Here is a 20,713-nt window from a genome sequence, read left to right as displayed (position 1 = left end):
GCCTCGTGACGCTAGCCACAGAGACTGTGCCACTGGATGACACAGAATCTTCTGTCCAACTCTTACATCATTCTGTCCCAATTCTAAATGAAAAGAAAAAACAGACAAAAGGGAGAAGATGGGGAGGGACTGAGAAGTGGACCAATGTCCTACTAACCCACCGAGACAATACTGGCCTCACAAGAGAGAAATTAGTATAGATAGATAGATATAGTATAGATATCTTACAAGTTCATCACCTGATGACAAAAGATCAGTACGAATAGTCGCATTGAGAATTTAAGTCAATTAGTCACTCCACAAACCTGCAACATGTCCACACAACAACCCGGTTCACATTTGCATTGCATTGTCCCCTTTCAAATAAACTGATTAATAAGAACTCCTTAACACATTCACTGCCATTGACAGCTTTAGAAGTCAAATATCCATGTTGACTGGGAAGGGCGGCAGTGAATAAATTAACTATGATTGAATCAGTATAATCCCGGTCAGCAGATTCCGATACTGACACAGAGTCATATGGCAGACAATGCTACCCAGACAACGACAAAATTACAAAAATTAAGGTAATAAATACACACGTGAAATAATAACAATTATCAAATTGCTTACAAATAACATCTATCAAGAATGCTGTTAACTTTGCAACATTTATGCAGTCACCATAGCACTTCATGTATTAGGCTCTTATTCTGAAATGCAAAATGCACCACTTCCCGTGGCGGATTTCTGCTGATTTAGCGATCGATCCACAGCTACTTTCACTCAAAAGTCTCTAATTACACATTCTGACGCAACAGGCAATGGCTAATGCTAACAAGCACTAATGCTCATGTCATTGATGCACGCAACCGAAAAAAAAACTTGCTATGGACGTAGAAAAATCGGAGTCACCGCACACACACTTTTTAAAAGTGGTTCACTTCTTTTTACACTTGACATTACTACAAACTGAGATGAGGACTTTTCTCATGTCATTCAAGTTAAGATTTTTTTAAATATATATTTATATATATGTAATTTTTACACAGGTGATTGTTAAGATTAAAATGTTTCTAAACACCTGTACAGTTAAAAAAAAAAATTTTTTTTTTTTTGATGGAAACAGTCTGAAATGTTTGGATATCAATATTTTGATATGGGCGGGGGTTATATCCAAACAGTGAGTGAGTCTGTCAGAAGGTAGTTAATCTCTCTTTCCAAAAGAGCACCGTTGTCAAATTCCTGCTTTATTCCCTTTCTATTAAGGTATTAAAAAGGGAAATAAGAGTGCACTGGTGCTAAGGGAGAGCTTATGGTGGCGTAATGGGAAAAACATGGAGGAGAGGAATGGATAAAGGAAGAAGGGATAATCAGATTTAAAAATACTTCATTCCACTCCCTTGGCACAGGTCCTTTGTTTTACTGTCCTCATCCTGTCATAGCTCAATTGTTCTCAAAACAACTCCAGACGTGAAGCTTGGCTAACAATTTCTTTTTCAACACTCAGTTCAAGACTCCAAAGGGAAAAATACTACTGGGGCCGCCTTTCGTTTATTGATTCCTATAAGGCATGGAAAGCGCAAATCAATGCAACCTTTCGAAATATTTGTCATGTTTCCTCAAAACTGTCACTTCAAATGCGCGTCACACAGACAAAATGAAATGATCGAGTTTCTACGGGAACCTGAAATGTGCTATAAAATATGAACCAGATACTAATATTATCAACAATAATTGTGATTAAACCAATCCTCTGATACGGCTTACTCTTCATCGAAAATACTCAATGCCACATTGTTCAAACAATGAAACTGGATGTCCATAATTGCTGATGAAATCATCATGACCTCATTTTTATGAATAATTCATGACTTCCGCTCGACGCGTGTGCATATGTTTGCGTGTGCACGCGTGCGCGTGTATGCTGATGCGAGCGTGTAAGCAAGCGCATTTGCACACATGCATTTTTTAGACAGTAAGTCTGCTCTTGCGTGCTTCTGGGTTATTCATAACCGAGACAGCTAGAGACCAGGAAGCTACTGCTTCAAAACATTCATTTAAACAAACAAACAAACAAAACAAACAAGTCAAATAATGAAGTGCGATACAATGATACATAACACCGCAGCACTTCGACTTGACACAGAATGGTAGCTGTTTGATGCCCGAGTTATTATTCCCGTATCGTCCAAAAATCGACGGTATCTGAACAACATACATTACAATTAAAAAAAATAATAATTAAAAAACAAACAAGCAAACAAAAATTCACATCGAGCCAATTTCCACACGTTTTGTTTACGCTTTGACAATGACATTAAAACAAGTTAGTGGTGTCTTAAGACTTTTGAACAGGATCATAAGCACAAGTACTTTCCCAAAGTAATTAACTAACTACATTTGATTACATTTTGATCACTTCTCTTGAGTTTGAATTCATGCATCAGCTGTTCAAAAGTCAATGTTCTTTTATGTGTTTAAAAGTGTAACGACCAATCTAACCTTTTCAAAAATAGCAGACGAAACTAATAGATTCCACCACTTAAGTTGTGACGCTCCGAGGTCATATTTGGAAAAAAAAATATGTCATGTTTAAGACTACGGCAAAATGGCACATGACCAGAGAGAGCCAATCACAAGCGTCGGCTTTAGAAGTTGGGGGAAAAAAAACAACAAATCTGACTGTTTTTTAAATGTGTAACTCAAATTGTAATCATAGAAATTTCCAAAAGCCACATTTTCTCCCAGTGATGTCGTGGATTACGACTACAAATATGTTGTAATTCAATGACGACATATAGTTTCATGGAGTTACTCCCCAACACTGGGGATGTTGCTCAAAAAAATGTTCATGAAATTTGTTGGCACTTCAAACTGCATTCTCACCAGCATCTCAAGTCAGTGCAACAAAACAATACATTACTTTTTATTTTATTTTTTTCCAAGGAACAAAGCCATACCCCTGCTGAGCCCACCTCCTGCAGCTGCTCCAGCTCCGACCTCAGAGCCTCCTGCTCGGCCTCCAGCTCGGCGTACTGCTGCTTCAAGCTCTGGTTCTCCTCCAGAACCGCAAGCCCGCACTCCGCCGCCCGGATCTTCTCGCGGTTGGCCTCCGCCAGCTCCCGGGACAGACGCTCCACCTCGGCCCCGCACTGCTCCACCGTGTCTCCGCATCCTCCTGCTGCTCCGCCGGCGGCCATCGCCCCTGGATCTCCTCCTCCACCCACCGCCCCACCCACCGCGCGTCGGACGAACTACAAATCCACACCGCCACCCTCTGTGGATCAAGCTGCTTCAAATCGTGCGAAGAAAACAATAAACACCCGCAAATATCCACAAAGTACCCTCGTCATCGTCGCCAGATCGAGTCATCTTCAGCCATGCTGCAGCTCCTCATCATCAGCATCCGCGTCCGCTCCCTCTGTTTTCTGCTTATTCACCAGCTTCAAGCAGCCATCTGTGCCCGCAGCCCCCCCCCCAAAATTTTTTTAAATAAAAATAAATAAATAAATAACAATATGTAGCTTCCTCTATAATCATATATATATATATATATATATATATATATATATATATATATATATATATATATATATATATATATATATTGATGTCAAACATATGGCCTGCGGGCCAAAACCGGCCCGCTTGGGGGGGGGGGGGGGGGAGGGGGGGGGTACAATTGTTACAATTGTACAATCCAGCCTGCGGGGATGAATTTTGAAAGTGAAAAAAACAAAAACATAATAATAATACAAAACACATTGCGGTGGTGGGTGACGAAGGATAATTGCGAGAATTGTTATGTTCCTAAAGGAGATAAAAATGGTATTAATTCTTCATCAGTTGATTCAATTTTAAAGTTGAATGCTATATTTTACAGTTGCAAATACCTGTGACTGAAATTTTTGTGCCTTAAAATACAATCACTGTGATCAATTATTATGCACACATTGTTAATGACAAATTGAAGCAAAACATTCTCAAGAAATCTGGAGTCGTTTTTTTTTTTTTTTTTAATTATATTATATTTAATCTCAGTAAATGTAAAGATTCCCGTAATGTATTGGATTTGTTTTGCATTCATTCTTTTTGTTATTTGTTATTACATCAGGTATGGTAAGATTTTATTGGTCCTGCCCCATTTGACATCAAATTAGACTTTATGTGGACCCTGAACTACAATGAGTTTGACACTCCTAATTTATTGTCATGTATGGTGTGGGCATTATAGCGTCCAGCAGGGGGCAGAATACATCACCCGACAGAGTTGAGAGCACTCGATCGCCGGCGTAGCGCCTTCAAAATAAAAATATCTCCCGTTCATGCCTCCCATTGCTGTTGAAAAATACTACGGTGTTGAATTAAAATATATTAAGATTCGAACAAAAGAACACACACAAAGCATGACATCGTGCTCAATAATTCCACAAATGTGTTGTAATTTAAATGATTGTTGTGATTTGTTGTGTTATCCAAAACATCTGAAAACGGTTGAGTTTTTAATAATAATAATAACTTCGGACAGAGTCTACTTACTGAGGCGGCATGATCGTAAGTGACATCATCCATAACGTTCGCTGTTTTAAAACATGTTAAGTCATACTATACCAATAAATTAACATTTTATTTTGAAAATGTTTTCCCGGAAGTGTAACCCGAGCTGTGGCGAGCGGAACGCCGGGTATATCAACCCCGCAGGAGTTACAACGCATTGCACGTTGCTAGTTAGTTGCTATGTTGTAGCTATTAGCACGATCGCCATTCCTTTGCTGGGTGGGAGGCCCGCTGTTCAAGTTGGGATCAAATACGAATTTCCACTTATTTGTACACCTAAAACAGCAACCAACTGCTATACAACGGATATCGCCTAGTAAACCTGGAGCGTGTTTCCCCATTAGCTTCAACAGCTAGCTAGCTAGCAGCTAAAGTGCTACCCGGTTCTTGCCCCTCGCAGTGCGAACCGTCACCTGCCCGGCTGGAGGACCATGGCCATGAGACAGACTCCGCTCACCTGCTCTGGTCACACTCGACCTGTGGTGGATTTGGCCTTCAGTGGAATCACTCCTTATGGCTACTTTCTCATTAGCGCCTGCAAAGGTGAGACTTGGCATAGCACAAAGTGGAATTTAAAAAAAATAAAAAAAAAATTCTTTTTTTTTTTTTTTTTCAAGAAAATTAACTGATGGTCTCAACCCAAAAAAAAAATTTTTTTTTTGGGTTGAGACCATCAGTTAATTTTCTTGTATCATTTAAATGAGGAATTCCATATTAAATACAATTACGATTTTTATTATATTAATTACAAATACGATTTTTGTTCTCGGAAACCTAATTTGTTTTTATTTTATTATTATTATTATTATTTTGGTTGAGACCATCAGTTAATTTTCTTGTATCATTTAAATGAGGAATTCCATATTAAATACAATTACGATTTGTATTATATTAATTACAAATACGATTTTTGTTCTCGGAAACCTAATTTGTTTTTATTTTATTTTATTTTTTTTGGTTGAGACCATCAGTTAATTTTCTTGTATCATTTAAATGAGGAATTCCATATTAAATACAATTACGATTTGTATTATATTAATTACAAATACGATTTTTGTTCTCGGAAACCTATCACTTTTGGAAGGTCTGTTTTCTCTTCTGTTTTAGATGGCAAGCCCATGTTGCGCCAGGGGGACACAGGAGACTGGATTGGAACGTTTCTGGGTCACAAAGGTGCTGTCTGGGGAGCCACTCTGAACACTGACGCCACCAAGGCAGCCACTGCTGCGGCAGACTTCTCGGCGTGAGTTGGACACATGTACTGTCAAAATTTAAAACAGAAATACTGCACAAATCAAACCGCCTTATTTAAGCCGCCTTATTTAAACTGCCAAAATGTAGCCTGATGAGTGACGTCTCGCCCCGCACATTCTATTGCGGAACCAATGGTGAGGATGCAAGGCTCAAAATAGGTTTTATTAATTTATTTACAATTTTTTTTTATTTGAGGAACAGTTTTCCTAATCAGTGACTTCATTTGAGGAGCACCTTTCTAATTTTCGAGGAGCAAATATATATATATTTTATTTTTATTTTTTTGCACGTTAATCCCACGGGGTTGTTTGAGTTTAGACCCATCTGACTAGGAATAAGACAAGTATTCTTTATACTACTAGAGGTTATGGAAGTGTTTGAACTAGTATAAAGACTCCTCGAGAAACAAATATTTCCTTCTTTTGACTTCACCCTCCTCCCCCGTAACTTAATCTTAAACTTAATCTATGAGTTGTAGTTTTGTTTTTTGAATGCTTTTTTTTTTTTTTTTTTTTTTTATAATATATATAAATGATGAGCAAAATGCGAATTTTGACTTGCGTTGCGAATCCAGGCAAGTGGCCTTTACTTTAATAAGCAAAGACTAGAGTGTGAGGGAACAAAAGCAAGCACCCGTAAAGACAATAAAAGCATTTTCACACGTGGCGGCAGCACTTCTACGCAACACTTTATATACAGTACCTGCCAATTCGAGTAGCGAATCCATGCATGTGGCATACGCAGCAGGTTCATTGCCAAACATAAATAGCCCCACACCACCAGCTAGGTCGACATCTTCAAGCAATCAAGTTTGATTCCAGAGTTTTTTTGTTTTTTTTTCAGGTAGACTTGCTATTGTTTATGATGGTATAGGAACCGTACAGTGTATTTGTAAGATGTCGAGGTATTCTACCACTGGACTTACTTTTTCAATGACACTGCAATAATTGCTGATAATTAGGGCTCCACCAATATGGTTCTGATATTTTTCAGAGTAAAATTCTTGCGATACTGGTAACTGTTAAATGAGACGATTAATTTGAAAAATAAGTAGTGAATGGAATAATTTTTTGGGGGGTCTTTTAACACTTAAAACAATAAAGATGAATTACAGGCAGAACATTTGACTGTTTTACAATACTCGGTCCTTCAGTTTAGTTTAACTTTGCAACAGCGAGAAAAATCGCAACAACAACAAAATTGGCCAATTTGTGCAGATTTTAATGTTAGTTTGCCTGTCATTTTTATCTTATGTTGCAATGTTTTAAAAAAAAAAATAATAATAATAATAAATCTGCAACCATTTGAAAACGGTTGATATCGTTTGAATATATCGGCCGGCCAATTAATCGGGTGGGCCCTACTGATAATAATTGAGGATAATAAATCATTGTAGCATGGCTAATGTTGAGTTAAACACATATTTTGCTTTCCAGAAAAGTGTGGGATGCAGTGAGTGGTGACGAAGTCCTCACATTGGCACACAAACATATTGTCAAGACGGTCACATTTACTCAGGTGAGTGTGAAACTGTTTATAGATCATTTCTAGTAGATACAGTATTTTATCATTTTTAGTAGATATTTATGTAACTACATCATCTTTCTGCCTCTTAGGACAGCAACTGTTTGTTGACTGGAGGAAATGATAAGCTCCTGCGCATCTACGATCTCAGTAGCCCGGATGCAGGTGAGTACATGAGAACAAGTGAAATTGCATTATTCATAATGGTAAGACATTGTTCCTTTTATGGTTCGCAATCCTTGCAGTGGAGAGCACTGACGCCTTGCTGGAGATGTGTTTTTGCAGCATGTATTGACTGATTTTTCCATCTTGTCCATCTCTCAAATGCATTTATGGATACATATTTTGTGTCTTCAGCACCGCAGGAGATTGCCGGTCATACCTCACCCATCAAGAAGGCCCTGTGGTGTAATGACGACAAACTGATTCTGTCTGCAGCAGACGATAAAACCATACGGTCAGTGAAATTGGCTGCTCATGGTTGACCATATCATGCCATTAGAATTAAAAGTAATAATGTACTCCATAATAACTACACCACTGTCAACTACAGTGTGCAATATCAAGCTGTATTTTTTTTTTAATCAAACGATGAACGATATATATATTTTTTTAAATTTCATTTGATTAACTTTACCAGATTGTGGGACAGGACCTCCGTGGCGGTGGTGAAGACACTGACATTTGAGACGTCCGTGAGCAGCATGGAGTATGTGGCCGACGGCGAAATTCTTGTGATCACATACGGAAAGACGATCGCTTTCTACAACGCTCTTAGGTACGGCACAGTGAGTCTCGCCATGCACATCCTGCTAAATGTGGGCATCGATCAATTATAGCGTCGTCATTGTCATAAGGTAGAATTAAAAAATATATATGTATAGATATGCGTTGCCCTTAAAGAGCATCAGCAGTCAAGACATGGTACAGTAAACCCCCCGTTTATCACAGAACCCCCACAACAAATACAATCTGTAAGGTAGCAACCAATTATTTATTGTAGAAATGTAAGTTTCATATGTGCAATTCAATGCCAATATGTGATACTTAAGTATTTTATTTGTCCACTTGAGGTCACTGTCCACACACGCAACACAAGCACATGGCTATTTAGAGAAGAGAGAAAATAGCCGTGTAATCTTATTGCTCTTCAGAGGAGGGAAGTAACTTCATTACCGTACTTATTTTTGAGGTGTCTGTACTTGAGTATTTATTTTTGTGGCGACTTTTTACTTTTACTCCTTAATTTAAACACAATTATCTGTACTGTCTATTCTTCGTGACTCTTAAAACCTTAACCCAGCGATGACACAGAGTTAAAAAGCAGGATGGCGAAAAAATGAAAACCCAAAGTAAGCTGAGGCAAGCCCGTCGTAGACATCGTCGATAGGACACTCCTTTGAGCCGCATGCCAAAGGTGACGCTAAGCTAGTGGGGGCAAAGTATTAGCACATTCCATGTCGCTAAGCTAGTAGGGTCAAAGTGTCTGTACAGTCTGTGTTTGTGGAAACTAAAACAACAAGGATGCCTGCACATTGTTCTGCGTACGGTTGCACACACGCAATTTTGTCATGTTTGAGCATTAATTCAAACATATTTGCCCACTGTCAAAATACATTTTTTAGCTTATCTGGTAGGTTACTACATTACAATTGTCACTCATCTTGTCATTTTTGTTGTGGTGAATAACTTGAGGGATGCGTTATAAACACTCAACCAATTGCTTCTGTTTGTGCAAGCTTCAGGTTACTTCTTAATCGGTTCCGTTCTATGTGACAATCATGGATTCTGCGAGTCGGACGACCTTTGTTTTGACGAGAATCAGAAGGACTTGTGCTCGTAGTCATTGAACGGGTTAAATGATCAACTGCGTTAGGGGCATGTGTGTACCCGATTTAAGTAAAGCAATGAGAGATTCATTGAGCAATGCTTGTTCGCTTGATGAGCTCAATTAAAACCACAACACTTCAAAAACCCAGCGAACACTATCATGGTTCCAGAAGCTTAAGATAAAAGACGGCTCAAAAAGTAGTATAGCTTGAGGCTTTGAGCTAAACCGCACATTCACAATTCACAACAAAAGTTTCAATCTGATTTGACCAGTACTTCTCCACTGTCAAGTTTGGGCATGCAAAATATACAATCTAAAGATGCAATAAACAACGATATGTAAGCTGCTATTTATTTATTGCAGCCTGGACCTGATCAAGTCTGTGGATGCCCCAGCTACCATCAACTCGGCATCCCTCCACCCAGAAAAGGACTTCTTCGTTGCTGGTGGAGAGGACTTCAAGCTTTATAAATTTGACTACAGCACCAAGGAAGAGCTCGGTAAGAAATTTGATTTCTTTTTAACTGAATTTCATAGTGTGTGTTTCGAAAACCATTACACGATTAGGTTATGCCATACACCAGCGGTCCCCAACTGTTTGACCTAAATCGTTAATTTGACAGACCAGCATAGAAACAAATAAAAGCAAATTATTAAAAGTACTCCACACCATTACACTGGATATAAATTAAGTTGTCAACATAGTGGGAAATGAGGCTTGTTTTTCTTCCTCAGTCCCATCTTCGGGTAACAAGACGCAATGACACCTGAAGTGCGCTACTTACTGTATGTCCCGTCTACGCCGTCATTTTGTTTTGGTTGCCGTTATTGCAGACAATCCCGCTTCACAAAGATGCAATGTTAGCAGTGGAAGAAAGGTACTCAGTGCTTTTTTGGCAGTTTTGAAGGCTTCTTTGCCTCATTTGCGAGCCCACGTGGGAGTCACCTGTAACAATGAACTCGAATTTGAAGTTGGACTTTCTTTCCCATCATTTGACCTTTTTCCCCATTGCAGAGAAGCTCTCCAAAGGCATTTCTTTTGTTGTATACTTTTTTTTTTTTTTGTAAAGAAGTTTGTGTTTTATTCATTTTTGCCAACCTGTGGGCTTAACTTTTACGACCGTACCACGCGATCCAGATCAGCGGTTTCAGTTTGGGTAGAGAGCCACAGCACACTCAAGCTTCTTTACACGCCGATCAATGAAATATTTTTTTTCAGTCTCTCGGTGGGCCCCGGTACCAAATGTCCCATCATGGTTGGGGACCCATGCCATACACAACCTGAGGGCCTTAGCTGAGATGCAAAAGATTCATAACTGGCAGTTAAGGTTGTTAAGAGGGTGAATTCCTTTATTGGGAATCGGGATAATGTTGTTAGTCCACAATAGTAGTATAATTAATGGACAAATCGTCTTTTAGTGGGTGTCTGGTGTTGGCACATTTGCACTTGGTGTTGTTCCAAACAGAAGGTGTATGCCAAAATAAATAAAATCTACTGTAGAGGTATTTGGGAAACCCCTGAACAGCCAACCATATCTATTTGTTTAATTGGGAGACCCCTTGTGGAAGAAGCTATGCACTGTTTTGTAAATCTGTATGAAAGAGCAAATGTCCTAATGATACACTGAGCACATGTTATCCCTATGCCTAACACCATTATTGTCGCTTCTCTCAACAGAATCCTATAAAGGTCATTTTGGCCCTGTGCACTGTGTCCGCTTCAGCCCGGATGGCGAGCTGTACGCTAGTGGCTCTGAGGATGGCACACTTCGTCTGTGGCAGACAGCAGTGGGGAAAACCTATGGCCTCTGGAAATGTGTTCTTCCTGGTAACCCTCCTGCTTTAGTGCCTTTTATTAGGATTAATCATTGCAGGGCATATGATGTAATACGCAGGTTAATCCAGTATTAATTTAAAATCTCGCTTGCTTTAAAGCACATTGGGTAAATATATATTAGGGCGCATTCACACTGGGGCAGTTGTCTCCTGCTGTGTGAAGCAGATCTTAGTTAGGGACAGACACAGAAACGGCATACAGTGGTGCTTGAAAGTTTGTGAACATTCCTTGACATGGTCACTCTTTTTGTAAAAAAAAACAAGCTAACCTTGTTAAACATGCATCCACAATTTGAAAGCATACTTTCCAAATGTAGACGCACACAAAAAGAGAGAGATTTACATTATTTAATCCAACAAACATGTTTTTTTCCCCACAAAAACTAATAATTGCACATGTGCAAAAGTATGTAAACCCCCAGCTGCATTGGTTAAATCCAGCAGGAAAAAGACTGGCTAAACATTTGGGTACTTATTAAATAGTTTAAGCAGACCAATAAAATGAGACATCCTTGGGAAAGGATTTGGCCTGCACTAATTAATAGAGAGATGAAAGCAGCCAAACCAACTGTGGTCCCATACAAATCAACAAAACCAAGAGCAAAGGAGGTAGCCGACACATGGAAAAGGAGGGTATTGACAGACCATCCATCGAGGGGGTGCTTTCGGACCATTCTCAAATGATTCCAGCTCCATCAAGCCAATGTAAGACAAACAATTTACAAATGGATGGTCTTCAACATGACAGCAACGCTACCTTTTTTATTTTATTTTATTTTTAAAAAAAAAATTTTTTTTAATTATTATTATTTTTTTTTTTTTTTTTGCTGGTGTTTCTGGGTGATAGTTTTGATGGGTGTCCTATTTTGGCAAAGTATCTCAAATAAAAGTTTAATAGCCATGACATTAATGGAAGCATTTCTTGAAGGAAGCATCTGTTCTTAACAAAACAGATCTGCCCTTTTCATCTTTACCAGAGAGTACTTGGACAAGCCAGAGGCCTTTTGGAAATCCTTTCTCTGGACAGCTGAGTCAAAAATACAATTATTTGGTCACAATCAAAACCACCATGTTTGGAGAAAAGTCAGCACTCCATATGAAGTGCAAAACCTCCTCCCGACGATGAAGCATGGTGTTGGAAATGTGAAGGTCTGGGGGTGCTGCTTGACTTCTGGACCTGGACGACTCCATTATATCTTAAGAGCCATGAATTTCCAAGCATATTAAGAAATTCTTGACCAGAATCTCCTGCGATCATTCAGAGAGTTGAAGCTGGGATGGGTAAGGGTAAAACAACAAGACAATGAACCAAACTGGTTAGTGGTTACAGTTAAATGTCTGGTTGAATTAATTGTTGCAAAAAGAGGTGCCACCAAAAAAAAAAAAAAAAAAAAAAAGTTGCACTAAATAATGAATGTATCTGTGTGTGTGTGTGTGTCTACTATTTGGATGGTATGCATTACAAATTGGAATTTTGATGTATGTTTAACAAGGTTAGTTATGTTTTTTTGTTTTTGTTTTTTTTTTACAAAACAAGTGACCATCATGGCACGAAGGTTCACAAACTTTCAAGCAGCACTGGAAATTGAAATGCTAAGCTGATACCTTTTAACCATGCTGGCCCCTGGAAAGTGTATTGTCTTTCAACATTTTTTTGAAAAAGAAATGCGGATAGGTGAATCCACGGTTGTCGGACCGTGATTGTGCGGGGGTTCCACTTAATCATACGGGGGACGTTAAGTAATATCCAAGTGTGCTTGAGTAAGATACTGATCCCAGTGCTGGATCATCATTGTGTGAATGAGTTCTTGTCATGAATGTATTGTCATTTCATTGTATCCTGAAGTAGAAAAGCTCTACACACATCAACCCCCATTTATGTTTGTGTGACTCTTCAGAGGACCTTGCAGCAGAGAACTCGGAGCAGATATATACTTCGCCTCCTGAAATAAAAGCCTGAATAAGAGCAGCGTGCTGCTGATTGGGAAAATGAGACACAAGGAAGGTCAGCCGACACGGTGGTCCAGGTTTTGTGCTATCAGGCCCCAGCAAGGAGCAGAGTCCAGAGCATCTCCATCTATCAGGAACTGATGTGGATGATATGGCTGACTTGTCTGTCATAAAACACACACACACACACACACACACACACACACATACATATACATATACATACACACACAGGTTTATGCAGCCATGTAGACAATAAGGGCTACAGAGAAAAGCAGTAGAGCTATGGGTGTGTGTCGCTAATTCATAGCTGCCTGCTTTCTCTCTGATCAGCCTGGTTCAGTATGTCTGCTTAAACATTTACATGTGAACATTGCTAAGTTCAGTTTTGGTTGTGTTTAATGAGCTGGACCCAGGCTTTTGTTTTCAGTTCAGTCACAATACTGAAGCCTGTTGTGCTAAGTTGAAGCGCTTTCGTTTAATCGGTGCTGTTGTACTCGTTAAGAAAAAAAAAAAAAAAGTTAATTTTACATGTCAGATAATGTTTTGTGACAAAGTGGAAAGGGAAGAAGTGTCACCTTTATCATTTTTGGGTTGTTAATCATCATTATCCAGTGGTTAAATAAAGAAATGTCTTGCTTATTTTATTTCAATAATGCACACTGTTAGTACTCTATATTCAGACCCCTTTAAATGTTTAACTCTTTGTTATAGTGCAGCCACTTGCTCAAATCATTTAAGTTCATTTCCCCCCCCCCCTCAAGTAACACACAGCACCCCATATTGAAAGAAAAAAACAGAATTGTTGAAATGTTTGCATTTTTAAAAAAGAAAAACTGAAATATCACAGGCGGCACGGTGGTCGACTGGTTAGAGCGTCAGCCTCACAGTTCTGAGGACCCGGGTTCAATCCCCGGCCCCGGCTGTGGAGTTTGCATGTTCTCCCTGTGCCTGCCCGATGACAGCTGGGATAGGCTCCAGCACGCCCGCGACCCTAGTGAGGATAAGCGGCTCAGAAAATGGATGGATGGATGGATGGATGGATGAAATATCACACAGTCATAAGTGTTCAGACCCTTTGCTCAGTGTTTAGTAGAAGCCCCCTTTTGAGCTAATACAGCCTTGAGTCTTTTTGGGAATGATGCAACTAGTTTTCACACCTGGATTTTGGTGTCTCTGCCATTCCTCCTCGCAGATCCTCTCCAGTTCTGTCAGGTTGGATGGTGAACGTTGGTGGACAGCCATTTTCAGGTGTTTCCAGAGATGCTCAATTGGGTTTAAGTCAGGGCCCTGGTTGGGCCATTCAAAAACTGTCACATAGTTCTTCTGAAGCTACTCCTTTGTGATTTTAGCTGTGTCCTTAGGGTCATTGTCTTGTTGGAGGGTGAACCTTCGGCCCAATCTGAGGTCCTGAGCACTCTGGAGAAGGTTTTCGTCCAGGATATCCCTGTACCTGGCCGCATTCACCTTTCCTTCGACTGCAACCAGTCGTCCTGTCCTTGCAGCTGAAAAACACCCCCACAGCATCACGCTCCCACCACCATGCTTCACTGTTGGGACTATTGGACACGTGATGAGCAGTGCCGAGGCCTTTTCTCCACACATACCCCTTAGAATTAAGGCCAAAATGTTCTATCTTGGTCCATTAACTCCATGTGGGCTTTCATGTCCAATTCATCAAGTCCAATCAGAATAATCAAACACAGCTGGACTCCAATGAAGGTGTTGAACCATCTCAAGGACGGTCAGAAGAAACGGACAGCACCAAATTTAAATATACGCGTGTCAGAGCAAAGGGTATGACTACTTATGGCCGTGTGATAATTCAGTTTTTCTTTTTTAATCAATCTGCAAAAATGTCAACAATTCCGTGTTTTTCTGTCAATATGGGGTGCTGTGTGTACATTTACGAGGGAAAGAATGACTTTAGCAAATGGCTGCAGTATAACAAAGAGTGAACATTTTAAGGGCGTTGGAATACTTCCCATACCCACTGTATTCCTTGAGAGAGAATGAAAGTCAGAATTGTATTTTAAGTATACTGGTACATTTTTATTATAAAAAGTATTATTGCCAGACAGTCACAGAATATCCAAATCAAAACGCTTTGTTCACAGAAACCCGCTTGATAGGGCAGAAACTCATGTGTCAGGACTTGGACTTTGGAAATGAACAGCTGTGGATAAAGTCCACTCTGGACAAAAAGAGTAAATAAATCCAGTAAATGGCAATGAGTTGTTGGAGACATGCTCATCTCTGTAGTATACAGGCGCGTCACTATAAATTGGAATATTGTGAAAAACAATCTCAGTAGTTCAATTAAGAAAGTGAAACACAACTACTATGTAATATCACTATTTCTATATTCACTATAGAGTCGTCGTTGAAGATTTCCTAATGATGATTATCAAGTGCATTGGTATTAAAAACTCCTATTCAGCATCTTGGGAAAAAAATATTTTATAAGTAAAATAATTTTAACTGTAGAAATGTAAGCCTTCTGAAAAGTATATTTTGCTATATACTGACCTTTGGAGCTCCTTTTATTCAAGTCTGGACTTTGACGAGGTCACTCCAAAACTTTATTTCTTTCTTTTTTTTCTTTACGCCATTCAGAAGTTGACTTGCTGGCGTGTTTTGTATTGTTATCCTGCTGCAGAACCCAACTCCGCTTCATCTTGAGGTCACAAACTGATGTCTGAACATTCTCCTTCAGGATATTCTGTTAAAGACTTAGTTGTCCAGGTCCTGAATTAACCAAGCAGCCCCAGCCCATCACACTACCACCACCATGTTTGACTGTCGGCATGGTATTCTTTTTCTGAAAAGGCTGCATTACATTTACCCCAGATGTAACGATATACCGTACATCGCTCCAAAAAGTTCAACTTTTGTCTTGTCAGTCCATAGAATATGCTCCCAAAATCCATCATTCAGATGGATATGCAAAACCTATATCGCCAAATCTATTTGGACAGTGAATATTCTTACCAAAAAAATGTATATATATGTGTGCAAATCCTTAATAATCCACCGTAGTGCTCTCCATTGTTTGCTTCTGTGCACAAGGGGCAAACATCAATATTGTGTTATGGGAAAATATTGCTGCTGATGCTATTGACCGTGGCAACATCAGCTGTCACATTTTCAATTGCCCCCCCCCCACACACACACCCTGCAATATCATCATTTTGAAAAATTGCACTTGTCGGCGGAGCGAGAACTGCTTACAGCAGCATTGTAAATTCTGAAATATTTACAGTGTACTACACCCAGTCAGTGAAAACGTTGAATTGATCATGGTCTCCGTTCATTCATGCTCACATGCCCGCCCCTCGTTTATCAAACTGCCGTGACCTATTGCTGTTGGCATCATGAAGAAGAGGGGGGCACTGGGGAGGCTTTCCCGTCTTGATGATATAAATACAAGGAGGGGGAAGAGCAGCAGAAGTGCTCCAGGACCTTTTCACCCTTCTCTGCTTGGTTTTTGGACACGAAATCTGTGAGATATCTTTCACCATGAAAGTAAGTAGGCTCGGATTCACTTAAAATTCTTCGTTTTAAGATATCATTTGTAAAAATCCTCTTTTGTTTTGACTAACACCTTCAGTGAGGTATTTTTTGTTTTGTTATTGTGGTTGGAGATTTCAGTGGTCATATTGCATCACCGAGAGCTGTTTTTCATAGTTTGAGTCTCATGTAACCCAAATACACATTATAAAAGAACACTTGTTAATCCAGAAAGTAGTAGTTATGTCGTATTTTCCCTCCCAAAAATGTATGTTATGCTGTAACGAGTATTAAAAAGATGTTCCTCCTCTCTAACACCCACAGGGTTTGAAGACCATCACTTTCACTTATATTCTCACTCTCTTTCTGGCTGCATTTGTCACACAAACCTGGAGTGCACCGAAGGTGAGTTTTTTTTTTTCTTTTTTTTTTTTCTTTTCATATACTGCATGTTGTTTATAATATATATCGGACAGAATATAACTTTATTTATTTATTTGAAATATCAATAAACTTTAGAAAATCACACAGGCTTGTATTGCTTACTTCAAGGGCTCTTTCCAACGGAGAAACTGGTCACCACAGGCTATGCTGTATCTTAAAGGCACTCGTACGTAAAGTTGCTCAACTCAAGTACTCAGGATGTTATCGGTTTTATTGCAAGTTTCATGTGGTGCTTTTCGGTTCTGTGCAATTTCTCAGAAGGACGCAGGTTCATCTCAGAGGACCGGAAAGAAGGAGACGTGTATGACACTTTACACTTGGGTATGTATGACCTTATATTACAAGTAAAACTGAATTGTAAAATATTTCTGTTGGTAGCTAATCAGCTAAAAACTTAAACTTCAGTATGTTGACGAGATGATTAATACATTCAGTACATGAAGTCATGGCTAAAAATAGTGCCAATATTTTTAGGGGAGTTAATGTTTTTAGCCATGTCAATGTTGTCAATGTTTTTAGCCATGAGTGTATTGTCTTAAAATCATTCTCTAATTATTACGGCATTTAGCAAATAGAAATAATTTAGGTTATCCTAATAGACCTAAAACAGAAAAAAATAATTTGTTTGATTTCATGTCAGACAGACGGGGGGGGGGGGGGGGGGGGCATCTTTTTCTTCAGTCATGGCTGAAAACACTACGATGGAGTGGCGACCAGTTCGGGGTGTATCCCGCCTCTCGCCCAGTCAGCTGGGATGGGCTCCAGCACACCCGCGACTCTAGTGAGGGTAAGCCGTACGGAAAATGGATTGGCTGAAAACGTTGGCTGCCCGGGTGCCAATGTTTTTAGCCATGACTGTATATGTTTTTCATATAATTTAGGGTTTACTCACACATTCCAAAAACATACATATTAGGTTAATTGAGTCTAAAGTGTTCCTTGGTATGAATGGTTGTTTGTCTCTACACTAGAGAAAAAAAGTACTTCGAACTTGTACATTGGTTGCGTGATTAAAATGTGGGAAACTAACAAATATTTGATTATTTGCAAGGAAATGGAAAATGATGTCAGTTTACCACATTTTAACCATGTGCAACCGAAAATGCAGAACTTTTTTGACTGGCGAACATAGTCCGCTTGGATTGGCTCCAGTTACCTGTGACCCTTAATGAAGACACGTAGAAGATGAAATATTGTGTATATATTTATATATACATTTATTGCTCAGTTATTTATGTATTATATTTAGATTTCAGTGAATTTTTGTAGGGCATTCAATTAAATATTTTCAAAAGAATAAAAAAAAAATAACCTTAGTAATCTACCACTTTAGTAATTACATTTTTTTTTTAAATCTACATATTTGTAATATTTATTAACCAGTGTAATATATTAAAGGGATTTTTATTGAGTGAAAGTGTTTTGCTGTAGACTACAAAAGGAAAATGCAAAAGATGATGACAAAAACAAAGTTTTACATTTATGGATTAGAATGCTCTTGTTATGGTATAAGTAGCCATAATCATGGTTAAATAAAAGGATACTATCAGAGATATTGATACAATTCTTTTTCATTCATACCTCTAACGCAACGTCTTCCTGTAAGCAATGATGAGCGCTATTGAAACGAATTTAATTGATCCACAAGCATTCAGGATGAGCGATTTTATCATTTTGTATCCCCCCCACCCCCCTTGCCCCCACTTCCTGTGTGGGCCAGGTGCTTTTATTTCATTTTTATATTTGAGTACAATGTTTTTACAAAGGTGGAGTTTCAGCGCAAGGCTGAACGTTTTAATCGGTGCTTGTTGTGTATATTTCCTCACAGAGACCCGCAGTCAGAACACAGAGAAGCTGAGTGTGGACCAGGCTGCCACTATTTTACTCAACTTTTTGCAGCAGGCCAGGGATGGAGGTGAGAGTAGCGCTGATTGAAAATGCCTTGATATTCTTTATTATCTATTCCAGCCAGGACACAGATAACACAATCATTATTTAAAATTCTGATGTGCGCTTACAAGACAGTCAGATGCCGTTAATTTGAAAGATTTTCCATAGTTATTTTAGTGGGTGAAGGTGAGGGGTTATTTTTACTATGGCCGTCAGGATTTATGACAAATAAAACTTGCAGTCATGGGAAAAAAAAAAAAAAAAAAAAAAAAACTGGTCACAGACACGTAGGCTAAATAGTTCGGAATCTTCTTTCAAAAAAGAAAGAAAATCCCGCATGATGTCCTCTGTCAGAAAGCTTGGTTTGAGCCGCGGGTCATGGAGACCCAAACACACACACAACTAAACTACCCTAGAATGGCTGTGAAAAAAAAAAAAAAAAAAAAAAAAGATCATTTTCATGTAATTTGATTAATAACAGTGAAGACATGGCCCACTGAATTTCCTTTTTAATATCAATTAATTTGACTGTTATGAGTATTTGAATTCTCGAAAAGATATATTGTCAAGTAATATCTTTCAAACTTTTAATGCCAAAATGTTTTTACCGTGAAAGGGTTCTTCTTTTTTCGCTCACGCTGTCTTTGCCGTTAATGCCTCGGTAATGTTGTGGCGATACACCAGAGGGATCTGTGAGCTGAAGTGCCAGGATGAGGCAGCCATTTTGCATTCACACAAAAGCACATCAGCAGAATAAACGGTGTTATTCGGGAGGTATGAATACATTTGTGAACGTCTCGGAACGATTGCATGTCTTCACCGTAGTTACAGTTGTATAAAGACAAGAGCGTCATGGGTTTAATGAGTAGTTCTAATCATTTATGCACTTGTATCCGCAGCGTTTGAAGGGCAACACATGTCAATTGGGAAGCTCGCACGATTTTTATGAAGTCGTTTATGTCTTTACCGTTACGGCTTTACTGATATTAAAACAAGTGTTTTTCAATGGGCCACCACCATTTGCTCCGTCAATAAGAATAGCATTTACTATGAATGCTTCAAATTTTAAATCAGCAATAACGTTTTGAAAATAGGACTGTTTCAGCAAGGCAGACGTTGGCCTATCTGAAAAAAGATGGCATATAAAAAGCTAACTTAGATTGAGTTTTTTCATGAGCGTTATGATGCAAATTATATGAAAATGACCCCTTATTTGAATTGATACGAAGCTGCAATTGAAATGTGACCGGCTCAATGTCTTTTTCTTTTTCTCATAGCTGATGAAAACCCAGATGAGGTGTACTTTCAGGAGATGCCAGTGTGGAAGAGAGAATACTTCTGAAAGTGGTCCACGTCCTCGTCGGATGGCTGTCGCCATTCATTTCTGTGCTGAGGGAGAAGAAACAGATATTTTGTACATTGTGTCACCAAATCTGAATGCTGTAAATTTGAAATGTGATGTTTGAATAAACTGAATTTGGACTGATAGCGTGATTTGTGTGGGATGATCTGAAGTTGCATGACTGAGTTGAACTGTATTATTGCTGTTAACGGATACAGTATCACACAATGTAATCACGATCTCAAATCAAGATCGTTATAAACTCCGACAATTGTATTTATTGTGGCGATAGGTTGCATACTCAACTCATGTTCAGTACCATGGCTTGATGTTGTAAATATGCACACAGATCATTTTGATTCAGTGATGAATAATATTCTTGTGGTCTTCTACTGTCTTGTGTTAATCGACACTTATTGTATTCTTCACTTTCGTATTATATTCAATTGCATTTGTATTGCATTCGATTTTTTTGTTCTGTTTTTTTTTTTTTTGTTTTTGTTGTCCCGTTCGGCTGTTAGCTCAAGCAGAATGGAGGATCTGTATCCCTTTTATGCCGGAACAGTTTTACTGTGTCACAGTGGAGTTTT

At 38.9% G+C, this 20,713-nt stretch overlaps 3 protein-coding genes across 8 annotated transcripts in view; 2 read left to right on the top strand and 1 right to left on the bottom strand.

The window, feature by feature from the left end:
* LOC133397288 (protein bicaudal D homolog 1-like) overlaps nucleotides 1-3,185 on the bottom strand; it is a 29,069-nt gene extending 25,884 nt beyond the window's left edge. For all 6 annotated transcript variants that reach the window (XM_061667993.1, XM_061667994.1, XM_061667995.1 and 3 more), the window contains exon 1: nucleotides 2,961-3,185. In XM_061667993.1, coding sequence (XP_061523977.1) covers nucleotides 2,961-3,185 — 225 coding nt within the window. The remainder of the gene's footprint in view (nucleotides 1-2,960) is intronic.
* Nucleotides 3,186-4,660: 1,475 nt separating this feature from the next.
* On the top strand, nucleotides 4,661-13,579 carry strap (serine/threonine kinase receptor associated protein). Its single transcript, XM_061668177.1, has 9 exons — nucleotides 4,661-5,085; nucleotides 5,650-5,785; nucleotides 7,233-7,314; nucleotides 7,413-7,485; nucleotides 7,678-7,777; nucleotides 7,961-8,098; nucleotides 9,515-9,651; nucleotides 10,830-10,979; nucleotides 12,886-13,579. The coding sequence occupies exons 1-9, from the start codon at nucleotides 4,974-4,976 to the stop codon at nucleotides 12,945-12,947; spliced, it is 990 nt and encodes a 329-aa protein (XP_061524161.1). The 5' UTR covers nucleotides 4,661-4,973; the 3' UTR covers nucleotides 12,948-13,579.
* An 82-nt stretch (nucleotides 13,580-13,661) lies between these two features.
* Nucleotides 13,662-20,269, top strand: spx (spexin hormone). The gene is made up of 6 exons (XM_061668178.1): nucleotides 13,662-16,462; nucleotides 16,772-16,852; nucleotides 17,000-17,057; nucleotides 17,150-17,212; nucleotides 18,720-18,806; nucleotides 20,059-20,269. The coding sequence occupies exons 1-6, from the start codon at nucleotides 16,457-16,459 to the stop codon at nucleotides 20,121-20,123; spliced, it is 360 nt and encodes a 119-aa protein (XP_061524162.1). The 5' UTR covers nucleotides 13,662-16,456; the 3' UTR covers nucleotides 20,124-20,269.
* Nucleotides 20,270-20,713: the final 444 nt, after the last annotated feature.

This window comes from Phycodurus eques, chromosome 22 (assembly GCF_024500275.1).
Source record: "Phycodurus eques isolate BA_2022a chromosome 22, UOR_Pequ_1.1, whole genome shotgun sequence".
Lineage (NCBI taxonomy): Eukaryota > Metazoa > Chordata > Actinopteri > Syngnathiformes > Syngnathidae > Phycodurus > Phycodurus eques.
Note: the sequence above shows the minus strand (reverse complement) of the source record. Positions and strands in the feature narration are given on the sequence as shown.

Coding starts and splice junctions, on each gene's coding strand:
- strap (XM_061668177.1), top strand. CDS start 4,974: ATGGCCATGAGACAGACTCCGCTCACCTGCTCTGGTCACACTCGACCT. Junction 8,099..9,514: donor GCTTTCTACAACGCTCTTAG/GTACGGCACAGT, acceptor TATTTATTGCAG/CCTGGACCTGATCAAGTCTG. Junction 9,652..10,829: donor CAGCACCAAGGAAGAGCTCG/GTAAGAAATTTG, acceptor TTCTCTCAACAG/AATCCTATAAAGGTCATTTT.
- spx (XM_061668178.1), top strand. Junction 16,853..16,999: donor AAACCTGGAGTGCACCGAAG/GTGAGTTTTTTT, acceptor GCTTACTTCAAG/GGCTCTTTCCAACGGAGAAA. Junction 17,058..17,149: donor GCTGTATCTTAAAGGCACTC/GTACGTAAAGTT, acceptor GCAATTTCTCAG/AAGGACGCAGGTTCATCTCA.